This window comes from Amblyomma americanum, chromosome 5, assembly GCF_052857255.1.
Source record: "Amblyomma americanum isolate KBUSLIRL-KWMA chromosome 5, ASM5285725v1, whole genome shotgun sequence".
Lineage (NCBI taxonomy): Eukaryota > Metazoa > Arthropoda > Arachnida > Ixodida > Ixodidae > Amblyomma > Amblyomma americanum.
This window is the reverse complement of record NC_135501.1, coordinates 137,714,097-137,734,423: the sequence shown is the minus strand read 5'-3', so window position 1 is coordinate 137,734,423 and position 20,327 is coordinate 137,714,097. Positions and strand designations below refer to the sequence as shown.

At 48.9% G+C, this 20,327-nt stretch overlaps 3 protein-coding genes across 7 annotated transcripts in view; 2 read left to right on the top strand and 1 right to left on the bottom strand.

Annotated features, from left to right (window-relative positions):
• Positions 1-20,327, top strand: part of Brf (Brf RNA polymerase III subunit) — a 62,358-nt gene that overhangs the window by 19,775 nt on the left and 22,256 nt on the right. The window lies entirely within an intron of this gene.
• On the bottom strand, positions 4,011-13,828 carry lute (BTB/POZ domain containing protein 3 lute). Of its 4 annotated transcripts, none has more exons than XR_013314930.1 (4): positions 13,433-13,828; positions 9,582-10,113; positions 6,644-8,967; positions 4,011-6,470 (listed from the first exon to the last, which is right to left on the bottom strand). XR_013314930.1 is itself a non-coding variant. In XM_077665406.1 (3 exons), the coding sequence occupies exons 1-3, from the start codon at positions 11,983-11,985 to the stop codon at positions 7,908-7,910; spliced, it is 1,638 nt and encodes a 545-aa protein (XP_077521532.1). In that variant the 5' UTR covers positions 11,986-13,797; the 3' UTR covers positions 4,011-7,907. The 4 variants fall into 4 exon arrangements, 2 of the variants coding, with proteins under 2 accessions (XP_077521532.1, XP_077521531.1); XR_013314931.1 differs by lacking the exon at positions 13,433-13,828 and adding an exon at positions 11,940-13,296; XM_077665406.1 differs by having other exon boundaries at positions 4,011-8,967; positions 11,940-13,797.
• On the top strand, positions 13,830-17,385 carry Sf3a1 (splicing factor 3a subunit 1). Its single transcript, XM_077665401.1, has 2 exons — positions 13,830-15,891; positions 16,406-17,385. The coding sequence occupies exons 1-2, from the start codon at positions 14,314-14,316 to the stop codon at positions 17,294-17,296; spliced, it is 2,469 nt and encodes an 822-aa protein (XP_077521527.1). The 5' UTR covers positions 13,830-14,313; the 3' UTR covers positions 17,297-17,385.

Here is a 20,327-nt window from a genome sequence, read left to right as displayed (position 1 = left end):
AATAATAATAATAATGATAGAGTACTGCACACCAGGCAAGGCAAAAGAACAGGTTACTTCAAACTAGATGCTCTCGTTTAAACACACCAATGACGTTGACAGCTGCCGGGAACGCTTTGACACACATCTTGTTCACTACTTCGAGAGGAAGCTTATTCCAGTCACGAGCAGTGAAACATGTTTCCTCGGCAGATTAGCTGACAAATCATTTTGTCGGGACATTTGTGTCACAGCTTAGGAAAAATGTGAGGAACCTTCCCTAATCGAGGCAAAAGTGGGTGGAGTTTGACACCCAGCGTTAGCCGGCTTGTGTTCAGCGTTGTGAACGACGCAGAGCCACGAATTCAGGTAACAGCAAATATATTGTCAGGAAAACACACATCATCATTTATTAACCCTTAAGGGTCCCGTCAGGGACATTACATAAGGGGGGGGTGGTACAGGGGTGTTCAGCCGTCATACATGAATATAAATAGAATGAATATAAATATAGAAGGAATATAAAAATACAGAAAAATATAGAAAATATAGAGTAGAAAAAAAAAGTAGAACAAGACGAAAAAAGACAGAAGTAACAAATTCAAATAATCACGTCATGACAGAGTGTAGCAGAAATATAAACAAAAACAAATTGCAACTTTGGAAGTAGCACAGGATGGTCAGTTAGCAGGGCTTGGAAGCTGGCATAGGGTGCAGGAAAAAATTATTTGTCGTTGAGATGGTCGATTAGGAGCTGTCTGAATCTGGAAGGATTAGTCTCAATGATAATGTGTTCGGGGAGGTTATTCCAGCTTTCTATAGCACTGGGAAGGAAAGATTTATTGAAATAATTGGTGGAGCCGTGCAAACGCTGTATGCTTAAGGAGTTAAATAAACGACGAGATGATCGTACCGGAGCTCGTAGAAGGTTTTCTCGAAGTGCTGGAAAGTTAAAGTACAGTTTGTGAAAAAAAAAAACAAAGAATTGAAGTTTTTCTGCGAAAGGTTAATGACTTGATGCCGAGGGATGATTTCAACGCTGTGATGCTGAGCTGAGATTTATACTGTGAGGTGATGAAGCGTGCTGCCCAATTCTGGATGGCTTCGAGTGGATCTATCAAGTAGGCTTGGTGAGGATTCCATATTGTTGAGGCGTATTCTAGTTTAGTTCGAATGTACGTTTCATATGCTAGTTGTCTGGTGGCTGCTGTGGACATGGAAAGTGATCGCCTGATGAATCCGAGTGATCTGGAGGCACTAGCACATAGTTTCGTGATGTGATTAGCCCAGGCTAGGTTGGTTGTTATCTCGATGCCGAGGTACCGGTATGAATTAGTTTGAGACAGCGCTATGGAGTTCAGGGAGTACGAAAAATGAAGAATCGAACGTTTACGTGAGATGTGCATGAACTTACATTTAGAAACGTTGAGCTGCATTAGCCAGTCGGAACACCACTTCTGAATTCGGCTTAGGTCATCCTGTAATAATTCCTGATCACTGCTATTGTTGATGCGGCGATAAATGACGCAGTCATCCGCAAAGAGACGGACAGATGATAAAATACCAGATGGCAAATCGTTGATGAAGATTAAAAAGAGTAATGGAGCAAGAACCGATCCTTGGGGAACCCCGGAGATTACTCTAGTAGTTTGAGATGCATGACTGGCGATGACGGTGAATTGCAAGCGGTTGGTTAAGAAACAGTGGATCCAGGATGCAGGCAGATCAAACGTGGCATTACGTTAACCAATGAATACGAAGTGACGGCTACTAACGCAGTACTGTCGACAAGTGTTTACACTCTGCCACTGAAGTACATGCATATTGCAGACGTGGAAGCGGTTACAATTAAAGAAAACAGATTAATAATAAAATGAAACAAAAAGTTCAAATTGAAGGGTAGTTAAAAACAACCATATGGTGATCGGGAGCGCAGCGACAGTCCATTCACCTCGACACAGAGCGGTTCTCGAAGGTGATGGTCCTTCCAGAACAGCGAGCGGGTTATCAAGGGAGATACGGTGTCGTCAGCAGCTTGGGCCCCCCCGGGTGCTCGGCGGTAGTTCTACCCACCCGAGGATCGGACTGGAGGTGGTAACAATTGGGCTTCTTTTTATAGGCTTAGTGGCGGACACTGGAGACCCTCGTGGACGCTGTCTTTTGTTCACCAATCACCTCGCTCCTCAAGCATCACGCGTGTTCACATGCCACTTTGCCACTACTTGGCCTTCCTGTCGCAGCGGGGTGAAGGTCACTTTGGTATTGGCTCTGGTTGGGGTTACCTTGCCACTGAAAAAATACCCCAAAAAAAGAAAAAAGAGCCAAGTATGCCCCTACTTTTGTACTGCTAGGTGTCACATTGAAGGTCGGAAAAGAAAGATACAAGCAAAACAAGCCTCATAGAACTTCATCCCAAAGCTTAAAGTACATATTTTAAACCACATGGGCTGAATACCTTTATATAAACTTGGCATTAAAATGCGTACATGCTGCCACGTTTGTGACAGCATGTAAGTTGGTCAGAGTTGGTAGTCACTAAGCTTCAGGTAAGCTGCACCATGGGCAAGATTATAAAACATGTCGATTTGATGTCTTCTTGAACCCAAGCGTGATATGCCGGACAAAGTGTGTAGTTCGGTTATTGAAGAAAGTCTCCTGTTGCGGCTGTGAATGAAATAGGGAATTTTTTTTCTGAATGAGTTTTTCTGTGGTTGCTGTTGGCACCACATTGGAAGTGTGCGAGTGCACTTTCAAGGTTTACTTAGTGCTTGGTCGCACTCATTTCTGGGAACACCTATCCTAGGTTTGAATGTCTTGTTTTGGTTTTTATCTTGATTTGGGATACTGTTACCACTCGTAGCTCAGCTCCTAATTGAAGAGCTGGCATTTAAAGCTGCCTTTTGAACCATTTCAACTTGACACCATGCTACAAGTGCTACCGTGAACAGAAAAATATCTTTTTTTTTTTTGCTCTTGAGTATGCAGTGCTTGCGTAGCTCAGTTGTGGTGCCGATATCATTTGGACCCACAACATGACTACCTGTCACAGCATTTTCGTTTTGGATAGATGATCCCTGTTCGACCCAAGATGAACACCTTTAACTGGTGCGCGTGATGTTCTATACCGGATGTGTGAGTGAACACTTCAAAATTTTTAATTCCTTAAGATAGGGGGTTGGAAATAGAAGGAAAATCTTTTCAGGAGCGAACTGTCAGCTCAGCTGCGGCAGATATAAATTACAAAATCTGTTGTAATTAGATGGCTAATGAACTAAAACTCACTAGCTAAACTTTTAATTAGCACAGTCTGGTAGCTAGTGCTGATATGGAGTCCGAAGCCACGGACAAGGCAGTACCATAGAGCTTTAACGAAAGAACGACCTCACAGGTGCAGTGCGAAATCGGAACTACTTTAAAAGTTTGTTTACATGCATTCCTATGGGCCGTACTCCACTGTTACCCCACCTGGTGAGAGCAACACCACTGCATCTTGCTTATGTCACACATCGACATGTGCATATACCAAGAAGACAGTGACGTTTCCTACCTTCTTGTCCATTGTTGCTTGTGAACAGCTCCCAACAATGGTCAAAACTTGTCAGCAGATATGAAAACAATGCTCTGCCACCGTTTTACGTCTCAGTTGTAATTAGCTTTTGGCGTAAAACTGTTTCCCCCTGATTGGGTCACAATTCATACAATCATTGGTGCAGCCAGCTGCGACGTGGTCGCGTCTTATGCATGCGCTGGAGGTTTTGGCCCTTTCGCAAAGTAAGCCAAAAGCCGCACATAGCCGTGTAATGCATCCTGTGGCCACGCCAGGCCAAACAAAGGTGTAAGAGACAGTAGAGAGGAAGCGTAAGGACTACTGTGGCACCATGAAAGAGCAGTACACCTCTCAATCTAGAGGAAGTTCAACTGGTTCTGACCAGCTCAAAGCATTGTTTCAAACTCTGGTGCACTGCACTGCGGGGTGCGGTCTGTGCTGCTCTGCACTCTTGCACATGGAAAATGAAAGAAGAGACAACAAGCAGCAGGCTGTACAGCATTTTATTATTGCATTGTGTTGGAACGGCTTCAGTTCTGGCCTGTATATAATTTTTTCGTTACGGGGGGGCGCATGCAGCCCCTGGAAACTGGTAACAGTGCATAGTTGGAACACAGGGACAGGCAGCTGAAATGGGGCACAGCCTGGGCCACGGGTGAACGTTCAGTGCCCATTTCCCCCTCCCCTCCGTCACTTTATTTTATTATTATTTGCACACGATAAAAAGCTTGGGTCACAACAAGGAAGGAAGGGAAGGCCATTCGATATGGATTTCATAACGCAAGAAAGCAGTTGCACTATACAACTTTAAAAAGCGGTTGGCAACAATGGGCTATGGTCGACGGTGTTTTGTATGACTCCGCTGTCCAAACACAGCAGTAAATGAAATTGGCTCTTTAATGTTTGACTATATCGAACAAGCCAGAGGCATCAAAATTCTTGAGCTTATAATTTCTTCTGGTGGTTAGCTTTCTGCTTAAAAAAAAAAAAGAGAAAAACGTTTCATCACGGAGGAATTCTGCATGCTGGTTCTGAATGTGGGTGGAGCTTCACTGCAGACTTAACTTGTACCGGATCGTAGCGAGACTCTTAAAGGAGAAATGAAGCACCGCTTATGAACAGAGAGGAAGCCGCACTCAGTCACAAAGATGGTCACAACCCTTGTATGCTTTGCCGTGGCATAGTTTAGCAACATTGCATTCGGCGTGTGGCGGAAAGAGCTCCGCGCATTTGCCAACAGTTCTGCCCTCGAGCCTGCACAGGTGTGATGAACATTCAAGGCTTAGCTGCACATGCTCGGTCTCCTGGAAGTGAATCACTGTTCAGGAGTCTTAACAACTTGAACAATTTTCTCTCTGTAAACTATTGATAGTAGCAATTTGTCACGTAAAATTGAAAAACTGCATTTCAAAAGAGAGTTCAGTTAAAAAAGATGAAATTAAGGGTTTTCTGCGCTCATCACAAAGATGGTAGAGAATTAATGTACAGTAGATGAACAGGGGTGTCCAGGCTGTAAAGCATGTCAACCATTTTATAGTAAAACATTGCCGCATTTGCCCATATTGATTAATGCAGCCTCCAAATTTTTGTAAATTTTCTGGTAAAAAGATCAGCACATTATAAGGTGCATTGAATAGAAGCATTCAGCTTGTTTCGTTGACTTATTGCTGATGAAAACAAGTGTTGATACGCATCAGTACGGAGCTGGAGTGGTTGTGTTAAACCTAGGAAAGGACGACTTGCTTTATTTACAACTTCTGCTTGACCCTTGTCGCATTATATCGCACTACATGAACACTGCAGCTTTTTTCTTTTGTGAAATTTACCCTCATAAGAAATAACAAGTTTTGCATCCTAAATTATGAACGAAGAAATAACAGCTGCCATGACCTTTCTAAAAATTTGTAGCATAATCACACAGGATAAGTTCCTTATTGCATTGATAGACATGGTGCTGTATGAATTTGTTCAATCAAACGTAACACTTTGTAAAAATATATCGTGTAAAACTTCACAAAAAAGAAGATGTGTTGCAAACTCTCAAAAGCAAATGGACAGTTAGTGTTTTGAGTTGCCCTCCATACATTGTTCCTTTTTTCACAGCTGCGTATCGTTTGGCTGAAGGAGTCTGTTAGCAATTCCATGAAATTTCATTTGATGATGAAAACTGCCAGTCAATCACTCAGTTACACGTGTAAGTGTGCTTTGCATTGCAACCAAGTCATCAGCGATACGGGGAGAATAGAAGACTGGTTGATTTTTAAAAGTCAGATGCGAACATTATGAAATTCGAAATAGAAAGCCTGCATTCTAGTTGTGCTAATCCCTACTTAGCTACATGCATTATGGTGGTTAGTAAAAAATAGCTACAGATTTTATGTTCACTCAAAACTATGGGTTTCTTGCGGCAGTGAGCAAAAAGGCGGTGTGCGAGTCGCAAGCGTAGTTAGCTGCAACATCTGTGGCGGCCTTGAGAGAGAAACAGAGGTACGCTTAACATTGAGTTTGAAAGAGCTAGTGCTCATCTAAACACGCTGTCTTAACATACACACACACATATGAGGTTTGTTTCATATTGCGAACGATTTGGACACAGTGTAACAAGCAGCTTGGCATTTCTACAGAATACTTTGACTGGTGGGTGCTAGGCCATTAACTATTAATGCTACGAGCTCGTTAGGTCTACTTTGTTGGCGGGACATTTGGGTATCATAAATTTACAAGCATACTCTTGTGACTAACATCTGTCAACAGGCTAGCCAAATACCCATTCTTTTCAGCGCTGTGATTGCTTCGCTTGCATACACAGCCGATGTCCACAAGTGCTCAGGCTTGCTTCAGCAGTGTTTGAAGGATGAATTTTTTAGTAAAAAAAAATGAACGTGCAATTGCCATGGCTAGATTGCTGTAGAAAGAGTGATTTCGATTCGTGTAAGAACTCGAGCTGTGCTGCATTTCTTGCCTGATAGAACAAGTTTGGACAGCTTGTAGTAAGGGCAGATTTACCCCCCCCCCCCCCCCCCCCCCCCTCTCCATTCCCTATAGTGAAAAATTCTCCGTGGGTGAACCTTACTGCCTGATTTGCAATTTTTTTTTGATGAGACGGAAGTTAAAAACTGTATTGCACAAATAAGATGAGCAGTGTTGCCACAGATCCACCCGAGGCTGGATATGGACAGATTTGGCTAACTTGAAGGATTATAACTGGGCAGCTTTGAAACAATCCTGCTCAACAAGTTTTCCAAGTAGCTGCACAGCCGAAAGAGCTGCTTTTTGGAGGCTGTGTGAGCAAAGCAATGACACTGACCAGCCGGGCAAAACACCGCAGCTCTTTCGCACAGTCGTCGCATGTAGCTGCTCGCATGTAGCTGCCATTGCCAGTTGCATCCGTGGGGAATAGCATCGCACGCACACACAAAAAAATTAAAATAGTCAGAAGGAAACCGGGGAACAGCTGCAGCTACGAAGAAGAGAATGGCTTTCCCTACGCACTGGGAAATGCTTCGCAGCGATGAAATTTGCACCAGCACCGTATGAGTCACTGCCAGACAAGTGCAAGACAAGCGGCGCACTGCAAAGTACTGTTGCCAGAACAGTTTTGAACAGTTGCAGGGGTAAAGAGCTTGGCCTCTTTTTCTCTTTGCGTCGTAGGAGTCATGGCGAAACGATGAAAAGGACATGGATTTTTGGGCGATGTGAACTACATCAAGAGTGTCTGTCACGTGTCTAAGTTGACCGGAGCCACCCCTATTGAACTTGGCTTCATGACATAATGGAGGACGTGAAATTTGATAAGCAGGCAGCACTGTCAAGTTCAGCACTGCTAACAGGCCTCGTGCGCTTCAAGAACAGCATCATTTATGGCTGCCTTTCTGCTGTTAAAGCGACCACACCAGTCCTGATACCTGCACATGAAAGGAAGGACAGTGCTGCGTTGTGTGTCTCTACCTTCATCACTGTCCCTTTCACCGCTGTTCAGTCATACAGAAAAGGAAGCTTTCCTAAATCCAGCCATGATCTTACAACACAATGCATCTTTGTGCCAGAAGGGCAGTCTGTCAGGGGCGAGTTTGACATCGGCAGTGGTTTAGAAGTACGTCCAGAGCACCTTAGGTATTGGCAGGAGACACCTTACACCCTCCTTGGGGGAACATTGGTCAATTTTGCTACACTTCATGCAGTTGCTGCTTCCACAGCCATGCACATTTTGACGAACAGTATTACTACACTTGGCAGTATCGTACGGTGTAGCAGGATCTGCCTGGAGCATGGGAACATTTGGGAACAGTCCAGCACAAGAACATTGGTCAGCTGGCCTCGTCCTAAGAGAAACATAGGAGCGGGCAGCCGCTGGCGATCCTCTACGTCACGGCAACCATGGCTACGAGGTGGACTCCGGCGGACTGGCTGACCCATAGAAGACCAGCTCTGGGATCTGTCCACCCTGGACCCCTGTGCCGTTGGTAGAGTCCGAGGAGCTCTGGAACTGGAAAGTGACGCTGCCCACGGACACCTCGCTCATGCCTTCCTGGCCAAAGTAGCTCAGCTCTGAGCCCTCCAGCACAGCCGAAGCAGTGTAGTACGTGTCGGCCTCGATCTGGACGGGGTGGTCGAAGTACACCCGGAAGGTGCTGCTTGAGCCGTCCGAGTGGAAGCGGGTGTCACACTGCGCCAGCGCCTTGCCACCACGCTTGAGTTCGATGCGCGAGCGGTACTCGCAGGCACCGCTGCTCGAACCGTACAGGCCGAAGCCAGCCAGGAAGATGCGTTGGTCGGCGCAGAACTGGACACTGTCGCACCGACCCCTGTAGCGCCACTGGTTACTGCGGTAGGCGCAGGACTGGAATCGGCGACAGACACGCATTGGCAGGCCCTGCCGCGCCTGTACTGGGAACGGCACTGCAGGCTTGCGGCTCGCCGCGAAGTGAAGGAACATGTCTGCGGTCTCGCGGAGGGTCAGCACACCGGACTGCGCAGCATTATCGGCAAACTCTTTCAAGGACATTGCAGGGAACCGGATGAGGTACAGGGCATTTCCGAGGCACTCTCGGCGATTCTCCGGAGTCGCCTCTATGCCTCGGCGAGTGCATTCGGCTCCGGCCCATGCAAGGGCCGCTTCAAAGATGACAGCTTCACGTGTGTTCAGGGACTCGCGGGACAGCACAGCTTCAAGGGTGGGTCGGTCGACATCAGGAAAGCCGTCAGAAGAGAGGGCCAGGGCTGCCTGAGCATCGATGATCTCCCAGCAGCGCTGGGCTAGCGCAGGTTCTTCAAAGAGTCTGCTCTGGCTGAGAAGGACACAGGCATTGCGTGCAGTCAGGCTGGTCTCCAGGTAGGCCACGCAAGCACGGGCCAGGTGTGGGACCAGGTATTTCTTGGCAGCGTACAGTGTGGCTAGCACAGTGTCTGCCTCTAGTGTGATGTCATCGCAGTACAGGTACCTGTGGCAAAGAGAGCGGTGACTTAAGCTAAAGCTGCATTGTAGCCTTAATGGGATGGACTGCAGAGCTAGACAAGAAAATGTGCTTCGAAGTCTATGTTCCGACAGTGACTAGTTGCACACTCAACACTGCAATGCTTCAACGCATACCAGTAGCTGTCTTCAGAAGGAAGGTGACTGCATACTCTATTTCACTCTTTGCATGGAATGCTGTTGAAGCTGTGCAAGAGGCACATGCTAGGGCATACCGCACCTACTTTTTGTATCCTCGGTGAAGGATAAAATGAACTGCCAAACATTGCAAATTATAGTACTTGCTCTCTGTTGTGCTGGAAGATACTAGCTGCTTTGTAAAAGTAGTGTCACAAGTTCAGCTATTGCTCCGATTGCAAACTACTTAATGAATGTGGGCATACCATGAATAGACACATCTACCTTTGGCAGCATGCTAGCTATGAAACTGAGTATAGTCATGCAGCGAGCACGACTGTAGAGGCACCGTTCTGACTCGCACAACTGGTTTCACTACTTCGACACATCAGCAAATTGCAGCACAGCATTGTGCAAGACATAGAAACCAGTGCATTCCTCCACTGAAAAGGTGGCAAGACTGACCTGAGGAGGACCAGAAAAGCCGCTGGCTCCACGTCGGGTATCTCGATGTCCTGCCCGGGCGGTGCGGCCAGTCCCCCGTAGAACATGGCATGGAACACCGAACTGCCCGTGGCAAGAACATACCGATGCGCAGGCACCGTCTGCTGCTGCGGGCCCTTGGGTCCCACCATGAACCGCACGTCACTCATGAGCTCGTTCCGAAACATGGCCGCGTTGCGCTCGCGCACGCTTGTCCGCAGAGCCTGCCAGTTCGGGTCCCTTGTCTGGCTAGGGCCAAGCCGCAGTGGCGCGTTTGACGAGTCTCCACCGCTAGCCCCGGCTACTCCTCCGATTGCTCCAGCGGATGATGCGGATCCATTGCTGGAGCCACCTGGTGAACGCAGGGGGCCCGGAGGGGGGCTGGGGCACTGCAGGTAGGCAGGCGGCGGTGATGCGGAGTACGGGGGCGGGGAGACGGACTGCTGCGGGGGTTGCTGCGGCAGCGTGGGGCTGGTCGGCGACTGGGTGCCGCCACCACCCGCCGGCTGCTGGCCTGCAGGACAGTGCAAATAGGGAAGTAATTACCCAATTCTGTCCACCTTGAGCGCACCAATCTGACAACATAGGAAATCTAAACGGATTTCTCAGAAACTGCACAGCCAGGGGTCGAACTGGGGATTACCACCTCTCCGTGGCTGTTATTCTACCCACAAAGCTAACCAGGACAGCTAGCAGACAGCAGGGTGAGGCCAACTTCACCAAATTGAGTCGGAACAATGTCAAGTGTAGAGAGCCTAGGGGAATGCCTCAAAGTGGAGCAGTATTCCACCTTGGGGAATTCTGGAAAACACTTGGGACTAGAGGGTAGCACTCATTGCAGGGACAAAGCCACCACGCTAGAACAGACTCGCATGAATACATACAACCTTGCCGAGAACAAAGAGCTTTCAAAATCACTTGCTTCTCTAAAAAGGCACTTATATTTCCACTTGTTTTCCAAAGAGAGTTTCACAAATATAATGATAGCTTTCTTCTCAGTTGTCTGGACTTCAGTGATTTTTTTTACTTTATCATAGAGTACACAGAGTAAATGCCACGGTTTGCTAATCGTGGTATGCCCATGAAAATGCTTTTCGAAAGCAGGTAGCTCATTCTGCAGGTGAGTTCATTTGTATTAATGTATTTCCTGTATCCAGCAACTCAATTCAAGGTGATCCATCCTGTTTAGTGCTGGCTGCTAGGAATTGGTGTCCAGTATTTGTCCTGGAGCTAAAGCTTGCCCATCTGACCAAAAAAGCTTTTGCATAAATTTTCACTTGTGCAAACCATGGATGCCCAACAGCTTTTAAATCTTCAAAACAGGGTTTTTGACTAAAACAGCAATATCATGCCTGCAGACAGTCACCAAGGTGAAGTAATCCCCAGGTTGCTGTAGTGGTTTCGGTTAAAGCAAAAATGGTTCCTTGTGCCTAGGTGTACTATTGTTCGCTTGTGCCTAATATGTTGCTCATCAAAGAATGAAGGAAAAGTGCAGCAATTTATATCCATTTTACTCTTCCCCCCTCTCCTTCCCCCAATTATACAAGAATGTGTTATGTCAGGGATCCTGTTGAATAACGTTAGACACTCTCCATCAGTAAGAAATGTGTAAACTGATGTGAGGTCAGAACAAGTATGTCCTATGTGCATGTTTGCAAGAGGGTAAGTAAAAAACTGGGTATTTGTTATCAAGCATTTGCGACCAGTTTTCACTCAAATGTCCAGACAGAGAAGTCTCCGCGGCACAGAAGTTTGTTAACCAGAAATGTACACTTCTGCACTTCATTACTTGCTTTATCTAGACTTATTATCTTGCCTTACTTGAAGTCTCAGCCTACACAGTTGTCTTATCTCAGTTATCTCAACAACTGATGCACTCGTTTTTTTTTGTTTGGTGGTGGGGTGGTGCCATCCTATGTATATTGACTGAGTCAAGAACAGGAGTGCATTTAAGAGCTTTGCATTGACATGTATGAGCATAACTACTCAACTTCGAGAAATGACCGACATCGTTTTTTCTGTTCATGGTACGGCGAAAAAACAGTATTATTCTTTGGGTGGCAACGTCAGTGATTTCACTGCAAGCGTATTGAGCCAGCAACTTCGCTGTGACCAAGACCATTGCATCGGAAGTTCTCATGCCTCGGTGTTCACACAAGGCATCATTAGTGACGTAACTGCAGACACACTGACGTGAGTGCAGAAAAACCCCTGATAATGGGATATAGCTTATTGAGCGAGCTTTTCAGGTACCTCGTGATGAATGAAGAAACGCATCTGAGCCAAGCGTTTACCAGCCGAGCAGAGCTTGGTAAACGTGACCTCGCGCGTGAAACCCACCTCTGCGACGGTCTTGCACGCGGTACATGCGCCTCGAGCAAACCATATATACGCTCCCACTTTCTGCGTCGTCGGTGGCTTGTACGCGCAGGCAGCTTCTGGGGCGTCCTCACATTGGGGGCAGCGTCGCCACCGTGAGGTGTGAAAGAAAAAGAACGAAAAAAAAAAAACAGCCAACAGGCCAGGCACGGACACCGACTGACGAAACCGAAACTGGCACGTGGACAAACCGTCGCCTGGACGGGCATTCGTGGAGTCACGCGTTTCGAGTCGCTCGCTCGCAGAACGCAGAATTCGTCGCTTTCCGCCGTTTTCTTCGCCCTGGTGCGCAAGAGCAGCCGATGCGCACGGCGGCCTACTGCAGCGTGGGCATTCCGTATCGGCAGCCAGTCCGCGCACGTTGTCACCAGCTATCGCAATCGCCCGCGCAAGGAGAAAGAGTCCTCGACGGAGCAGTTTCCTTAATTGTCGTGGTAGCTGCCGGTGCCTCTCATCGTTTCGAAAAGTCGGCAATGGAGTTGCTCTTTGCAGCCGACACCGTATGCGTCATGGCGGCCCGACTGCGCGAACTGACTATCCAGACGGCAGTACATACACATCTGCGACGCAACGGCCGCCGTAGTACGTGTGTGTTTACTCAAGCAATCCCGATTGGAGAGGCGTCGTCCGGTTGGGCGTTGTTTTGCGATCAAGGTCGGGCGCGACAGCTACGGAGGCCAACGGAACGCGTCGCGTCGTCACCACGTAGTACTGTGTGCGCTACGCGAGAGCGTTTGCGAAACCGACTTGGTAGGCCGCGCAGACGGTGTGTCACCGCGATCGTCGGCGACGATGCAGCGTGCCGGGAAAATCCGCGGCGGCAGAAGCGCGCTTGCATCCGAACGGATCGCTTTCGGACGACACTTTTTTTTGCGGTACGCTCGAAGTACAGTAGCTCGAAGCCTCTTGCGCAATATTCCAGTGTTTTTGGTGTGGTTTTTCAACGTTTCTGGTGCAGATTCTGTTTATGCTGTGCCACTTTTCTTTTTTTACCGCGAGCATCCTTTTGCCGCGGGCTGGTTTTAGCGTCATCGGGAATGTGAGACGTCTGCCTGTACTGCACACCGTCGACTACATTGGAATTGTTTACAAGCTTTTGTTGGATAAATAAAGGAAGCCAAACGGTGCATTCACTTGCGATACTGCTTCTGTACCTTCAGAATGTCCAATAAATATGTGTCTCGCCGCGAATTCGGAGGTGTTGGGAAGTTTTCCTGCACGCGCCGCCATTTGATACGGCCACAACCGTGGGAAAAGGACGGGGGAAGGAGCAGTGTTGCGGCGCTTCGCAACCTCCCTACAGGCGGCGATCGACGCATTCAAGCAAGGATGAAGCTGGAATGCCAGGTAGATGCGCCTTGCGAGGGAGCAGTCGTCAGTCTTGAACCCCATACACACTGAGGCAGGAAAAAAAAAAAAAATCGCCTCCGAGGCGAGTGTTAGCGGCCGCTTACCGTAGAAGGTCCACTGCTTAGCAGCCGTGGTGACGCTGTTGTTGGACTCTTCCCGTCGACGCGTCGCCCTCGCCGACATTTCCCGGCAAGTCGCGGTTTTCGCGCGAGCTGCGGACCACCGCGTCCTCAGTGATCTCGACGACCCATCGCGGGAACCGCAACGTCGTTGGTCGCGTCCGACGGCCACAGGCTTTGACGTCAAGGAGAGCGAGCGAACGAGCGGGCTGTGTTGTCGGGCTGGTTTTGTTCTTCGTTCCCTGCTCCCTTCTCCTGCGCTGCTGGCTGCGGCGTTTTGTTATTTTTTGACGTTGTTGTTTTCGTTCACTCGCGCTGCACGCTCGCTCGTCGCGAACCCCAAAACGAGAACTACCCGTCATGCACCGCGCCTTTTTTCTTTCTTTCCGTTTGTTCGTTCTCTCTCATATCTCCCGTGTTTCTTTGCGTCGTAATTTTGTGCACAATGAATAGGGCTTTGATTTTTTTCTCTGCTGCTAGTGATTGGTTTGAAGAAAACATTTTGCGCTTTTATTTCACTTGCGCTGAAAAAAAAAAAGCAAGACGGACACATTGCGATTGCATTAAAGAAACTAAGCCGTTCTGTCAAAAATAAAATGGCAGATTAAAAATCAGAAGTTGTTAAACTTGTCTCTTACTGTTTATTTGTGTGTGTTTCTGTTTATTTTTAATTTTGTGTTTCCGCTTGTGTTAAATGGGGGCGCTACCTGTCACGCTGAAACGTGACCGCTTGTCGTCGTCGTAGATTGTAATCCATTGAGTCGCTTTAACCCTTGACGACGCCATTTGCCGTTTCTCGTGTTTTGCGTTGCGCCGCAAGCGAAGAGAAACGGCTTGAAGGCGAAGCTAAGGCCCGAGAAACCACAATGCCGCCGACCGTGGAGGACGCGGTCGTGCTGCCTCCTCCGATGGAGGAATCGGCACCCAAAGAAGACGAGTCGTCAGCAACGTCGGAGACAGCGGGCGCTCCCACCGCTGCCGTTGCCGACTCCGCCGCGCCGCCGAAAGACCAGCAGCAGCAGCAGCAGCAGCCCGCACCACCACCGGCAGCGCCCGAGCCACCGCCGGCTCCTGCCAAGCCGACGATCGGCATAATCTACCCACCGCCGGAGCTGCGAAACATCGTCGACAAGACCGCCACGTTCGTGGCGCGCAACGGTCCCGAGTTCGAGGCGCGTATTCGCCAGAACGAGATCAACAACGCCAAGTTCAACTTCTTGAACCAGGGAGACCCGTACAATGCCTACTACCAGCACAAGGTCAAAGAGGCGAAGGAAGGCAAGATACAGCCCGAGCTGGCGATCGCCCCGACGCCGACCAAGCCGGGCCAGCAGCAGCAGTCGGCGACATCGGCCAAACAGGAGATCTCCAAGATCGTCGAGCAGCCTATCGTGCCCAAGGAGCCGCCACCTGAGTTCGAGTTCGTCGCCGACCCGCCGTCCATCTCTGCGCTGGATCTGGACATCGTCAAGCTGACGGCACAGTTCGTGGCTCGCAACGGGCGGCAGTTCCTCACCAACCTGATGAACCGCGAGCAGCGCAACTACCAGTTCGACTTTCTGAGGCCCCAGCACAGCCTGTTCAACTACTTCATGAAGCTGCTGGAGCAGTACACCAAGATCCTGGTGCCGGGCAAGGACCTGATGGCGAAGCTGAAGCGCGAGTCCGAGGACCCCAAGGTGATCCTGGACCAGGTGCGCTACCGCGTCGAATGGACCAAGCTGCAGGAGGCGCAGAGGCGCAAGGAAGAGGAGGAGGCCGAGCGGGAACGGGTTCAGTACGCGCAGATCGACTGGCACGACTTCGTGGTGGTCGAGACGGTCGACTACCAGCCCAACGAGCAGGGCTTGTTCCCGCCGCCCACCAGCCCGGACGATGTGGGGTCGCGGGTGCTGGCGCAGCAAAGGATGGAGGAGGAGGGCGAAGAGGTCGAGATGGAGGTCGAGTCGGACGAGGAGGCCGGCAGCGACAAGGAGGAAGAATCTGCGGCGACGACGAACGCGGCGGGGGCGCCGTCCAACCCGCCGCCCAGGGCCCCGAGCCCTCCGCCGCAACCCCCCAAGGAGGCCCCGCCGCAGCTGCCGCCACTGCCTCCAAACCCGGAGCAGGTCGTGGTGCGCAAGGATTACAACCCGAAGGGCGGCAAGCCTGCCAAGCCAACCGCCGAGCAGTACCTCATCTCACCCATTACGGGCGAGAAGATCCCTGCCGACAAGATGCAGGAGCATATGCGCATCGGTCTGCTGGACCCCCGCTGGGTTGAGCAGCGCGACCGCGCTCTTCAGGAGAAGATGCAGCAGGACGAAGTTTTTGCGCCCGGATCGGCCATCGAGAGCAGCCTGAAACAGTTTGCCGAGCGCCGTACAGATATCTTCGGTTTTGGCGATGAGGAGACAGCCATTGGTAAGAAGATAGGAGAGGAGGACAGAAGACCGCAGGAGAAGGTGCGTTGCCTGATGTGCCTCTTACACTTGTTTACTATTACGAGTTCTGGGGTCTGCAAAGAGTGCCATTTATAATTTTAAGGAACTCATAGAGGGAAAATTGCGAAGGAACCTTCAGTAGTCTTGGATGATCATGGGAAAGAGGGCGAGAAGTTTTAGAAGGCGCAGGAGCATTCACCCGTGGATAGTATGGTCGCAAGTGAATAGTACAATTAAAACTTTATTTTTAATGTTTAAGGGGGTTTAGTATTCCAAAGCGACTCTGGCTGTAAGGGACGCCGTAGTGAAGGGCTCCGGAATTTCGACCACCTGGGGTTCTTTAACGAGCACTGACATCGCACAGTAAACGGGCCTCTAGAATTTTGCCTCCATTACTATTCAATTTTATGTAATCTAATTAGGGTGTGTTCCTAACAGGGCCTCAAAAGTAATTTGAGCGAGCATTATCTTTTGCATGTCCACCACCTGCCAAATCCTGTTGTGCATCCATGACAGGGGTTCTTTTTCTCCACAGGTGACTTGGGACGGCCACACGGCCAGCATGGAGGCAGCGACACGTGCTGCCCGTGCCAACATCACCATCGAGGAGCAAATCCAGCAGATCCACAAGATCAAGGGCCTCCTTCCCGACGAAGAAAAGGAGCGGATCGGGCCTGCCAAGCCACAACATGGCTCCCAGATTATGCCGCCACTCCCACCAGCCAGCCTCCCTCCACCGCCTCCAGTGACAGCTGCTCCACCAGTGAGCGCACCAAGACCGCCACCGCCAAAGCAGCCCCCTCCAGCCCCACCAAAATCTACACCACAGCCCACGCTGCTGCCACCAGCAGCTCTGCGGACTCAGATGGCACCCGTCATGGCACATGCACCCGTTCCAGCGCCACCACGTCCAATGTTGGCCACCCCACAAGGAATCTTGATGGCACCCCATATGAGGGCGCCGCCGGGAATGCTAGCGATGGCACAGGGCGGGCCTCCGCCAATGCCGTTTGCAATGCCTCCACCGGCCATGGCGCCGTTGCCACCAGAGCTGCCTCCAAGCCTCCCGGTGGATGACGAACCACCAAGCAAGAAGACCAAAACAGAGGAGAGCCTGATCCCCGAGGCAGAGTTCCTGGCGAAGAACAAGGGTCCCGTGACAGTGAGGGTGCAGGTGCCAGGGGCTCAGGACAAGCCCGAATGGAAGCTCCATGGCCAGACGCTGACCATCACCCTGCCACTGACGGACACAGTGTCTGTGTTGAAGGCAAAGTTGCACGAGGAATTGGGAATGCCGCCTGGAAAACAGAAGCTGCAGTACGAGGGCATGTTTGTCAAGGACTCCAACACGTTGGCGTTCTACAATCTTGGACAGAATGCCACAGTCATGCTTCAAGTCAAGGAGCGTGGTGGCCGAAAGAAGTAGCCAGGCTACAGAATTCAGTGCACTGTATTGTCAGTTCCGTTTAAATAAATCTGCCATATCAATGCGTTTGCTCTTAACCAGAAGGAAAAGTTTGCCTTTGTCAGTTTTTGGAAGAAATTTTTGCTTTAGTTCTGCAACTTGCATCTAAAACAAGTGGCATGGCAAACTAAACCGAGACCGGGTGTTCAGCTGAAAATGATTATCATTGCTCAGATGCGTTCTCTGATCTCTTCTTGAAGATGCCAGTGCACAGAATACTGTTGTCACACCCAAAAACTAATGTGTGAGTAAAATTTCCTCATCCTCTCGTTCATTCGTGTCAACCGGTGAGTGCTGTGTGATTTGTTTTTGAGGGGTCTGCCTTGTTTCTAGCCAGAGTAATTGAGCGCCACGCAGTTTCAGACGAGCACCCAGACAGATTATGTTGATTGGTGCCTGTCCTGTCATGTTGGTCTGTGTGATCATCTAAATATAAGTAGTTCTTAATTACTCTTTTCGAAACAGTGCACACCAACTAGCCCCTCAGCGTGTTTTATTGAGCAGTACGTCTGCCTCTAACCACCTACTCAGTGGGTGGTTGTTACAGGTGTCGGGACACTAAAGGTAACGTGCTGTGTCTAACTGTAGGCTGGCTACACAGAGCACTTAATTGCAGTGTGTGACTACAGTCCCAGACAGCAATATGTAAGTGGCTGTGAAGTCATCCTATTTAGCATTTACTACAGCTGACAAGTGAGTTGCTTAGATGTATACTATGAGGTATCTACAATGCACCGACTGCTGTGCTTGATGACAGTGAAGTTAGTGCATTCAGGTCAGATCCTTTGTGCTGTAACTTTGTGTTGTTTACTCGTAGGCATTTTGCATTACTTATCGCCAAGGGTTCCTGCTGGATCGGAGGTTTAACTACTGTTTAGGCAAGGTCATAGAATGGTGCAGCGCATTCCTTGTCCTTGTTTAAAGTGGCACTTCGTCATCACCAGCCTAGCCTACTGCAGGACAAAGGCCTCTCCCACATTTCCTAATTAGCCCTGTCCTGTGCCAGCCACGGCCACCTTATCCCCGCAAACTTCTCGGTCCTATCCTCCCACCTATCTCTGCCACTCCCTGCTACACTTGCCTTCTCGTGGAATCTAGTTTGTCAACCTTAAAAACCATCTGCTATCTTTCCTTCGCATTGCATGCCTTGTCCAAGCCCATTTCTTCTTTATTTCGATGAGGACGTCGTTAACCCACATTTACTCTGACACAAAACCCCCATTTAAGTTGCAAGGGGGGGGGGGGGGGGGGGGGGGGGGGGGGGGAGATTCCTGGCACTGTACGCCTGTAATGAAGAAATGGCAACTAGCGCAACAGCAAGCTTTGCTGGCTTGTGTTAGTGAGTACCCAGTGAGGGTATTGTTCAGCCTTGTCACTGTCCTACATTTTGTCAAGTCATTGCAGTATCCCTTAGCGTGTAAATTTTCTTTCAGATGTTTGGAGACAGTGAAAATCGCACACGTGTGCCTGATGACATCTCAGCTTTCTTCAGTCATCAGGTTTACTTGCTCGTCCTCGTCTACTCCAACACCTGTGGGGTGTCGGCGGTGATGTACTAACTTCTGATGAATATATAACATGTTTAACTAGTTGGTAACATTCTTGTAGTGTTGAGCTTCATTGTTTACGCCTATTTTTTATTTCTATATAGCTTATCCTCGCAAAGCAGTTTTTGGCTTGGCAGATTGCTTTTAAAGGGGCACTGACAACAAATGGATCCAGAAGTGTTGGATCCACTTGGGCTTGTTGGTTCATTTCAAGGGTAAAATAACGTAGTGCAAAAAAGGCGAGGACTCTGAAAGACAGACGCACACAACGTTAACTTCGAACAACAATATGCGTCTTGTGCTATATATCTTTGTTGGAAGTTAGCGCTGTGTCCGTCTTTCTGAGTCCTTGTCTTTTTCTGCGCTATGTTTTTTACCCAACAAATAGATGTTGGCCGGTATAGATAGGGTAACACAAGGAGGCCACTTTCACCGAAAACGGAGGGTTTGTAAGCTAGAGAAGACTAAAATACAGGATATAGGGGTTCTCACCGCTGGCCCATATCGCAGGTAAAATTTGTGCGTCGACACTCTTTTTGCGCGGATCTCTGAAGCTATATACTACATTGTGATTTACTTCAAATCGGTGGCAACCTGTCCTTTTTAGTAAGGGCGTCACGAGTGTGCATCGACTGCCGAGAAGATTTTTAGATCTAATTTTCTCGTTGATATATGCATCTTTTGCTACTACTGGACAAATATCGACATAGCCTGAAAAGAACCAGAGAATCATTTGTTTACTGAGATCAGTAATTGGGTGGTGTTGTACTCAATGTTCCTTTAACTGGGTCACTTCAGAGTACTGGTGTGGGCAAGACCGACAGGTGTCCTGCACAGCCACCAGAATTTAGTAATGACTCGGAAGTGGCAGCACTTTGTTTGTATCATCCTATAACAAAAATATGCTAAGTTGGCTACGAGAATAGGTGCAAGTACAAAAATGCTGATAAGCATGCTGCTACATTCTGAATACTCTTAAGGGACATGGTCAGTTTCAAAGGTGTGCATTTCACTCATCATACTGTCAGGCCAGAACTAAATGGGAGTGCCACCTCTGAGGTGAACATAATCTTTCTCCTATTAAGTTTATCTTTCTCCTTTCCTTTCCTGCCTAGCCTCTGCTGCAGTGGTGCAGAAAGCTGTCCCCGAGTGTAGTGAGCAACCATTTCAATTTGTTGCAAGTTTATGATGCACTGCAGCTCAGTGAACAGTGTGAAGGGGTGTTTGCATTGGAATCCAGTCTATTAGTGCAATTTATCTCAGTCCTTTCGTATTGCAGTAATGTGTTATAACTGAATTCATTTCATTTATATGTTTCATTAAACTACCACTGCAGTGCGCTCAGCAGCATATCGGGTATTTTTAAGGCGTCATCACTCGATGGTCTGAAATTACGTTGACGGCACCTCCAACACCTTTGTCCGGGGTATATTGACGCCTACACA

Bases quoted from the DNA above. Each gene is read 5' to 3' on its own strand.
- lute (XM_077665405.1), bottom strand. From the start codon at position 13,511: ATGTCGGCGAGGGCGACGCGTCGACGGGAAGAGTCCAACAACAGCGTC. The intron at 10,114-13,432 runs GTAAGCGGCCGC...ACTGTCCTGCAG, and splicing joins TAAGCAGTGGACCTTCTACG to GCCAGCAGCCGGCGGGTGGT. The intron at 8,968-9,581 runs GTCAGTCTTGCC...TCTTTGCCACAG, and splicing joins GCTTTTCTGGTCCTCCTCAG to GTACCTGTACTGCGATGACA.
- Sf3a1 (XM_077665401.1), top strand. From the start codon at position 14,314: ATGCCGCCGACCGTGGAGGACGCGGTCGTGCTGCCTCCTCCGATGGAG. The intron at 15,892-16,405 runs GTGCGTTGCCTG...TTTTCTCCACAG, and splicing joins ACAGAAGACCGCAGGAGAAG to GTGACTTGGGACGGCCACAC.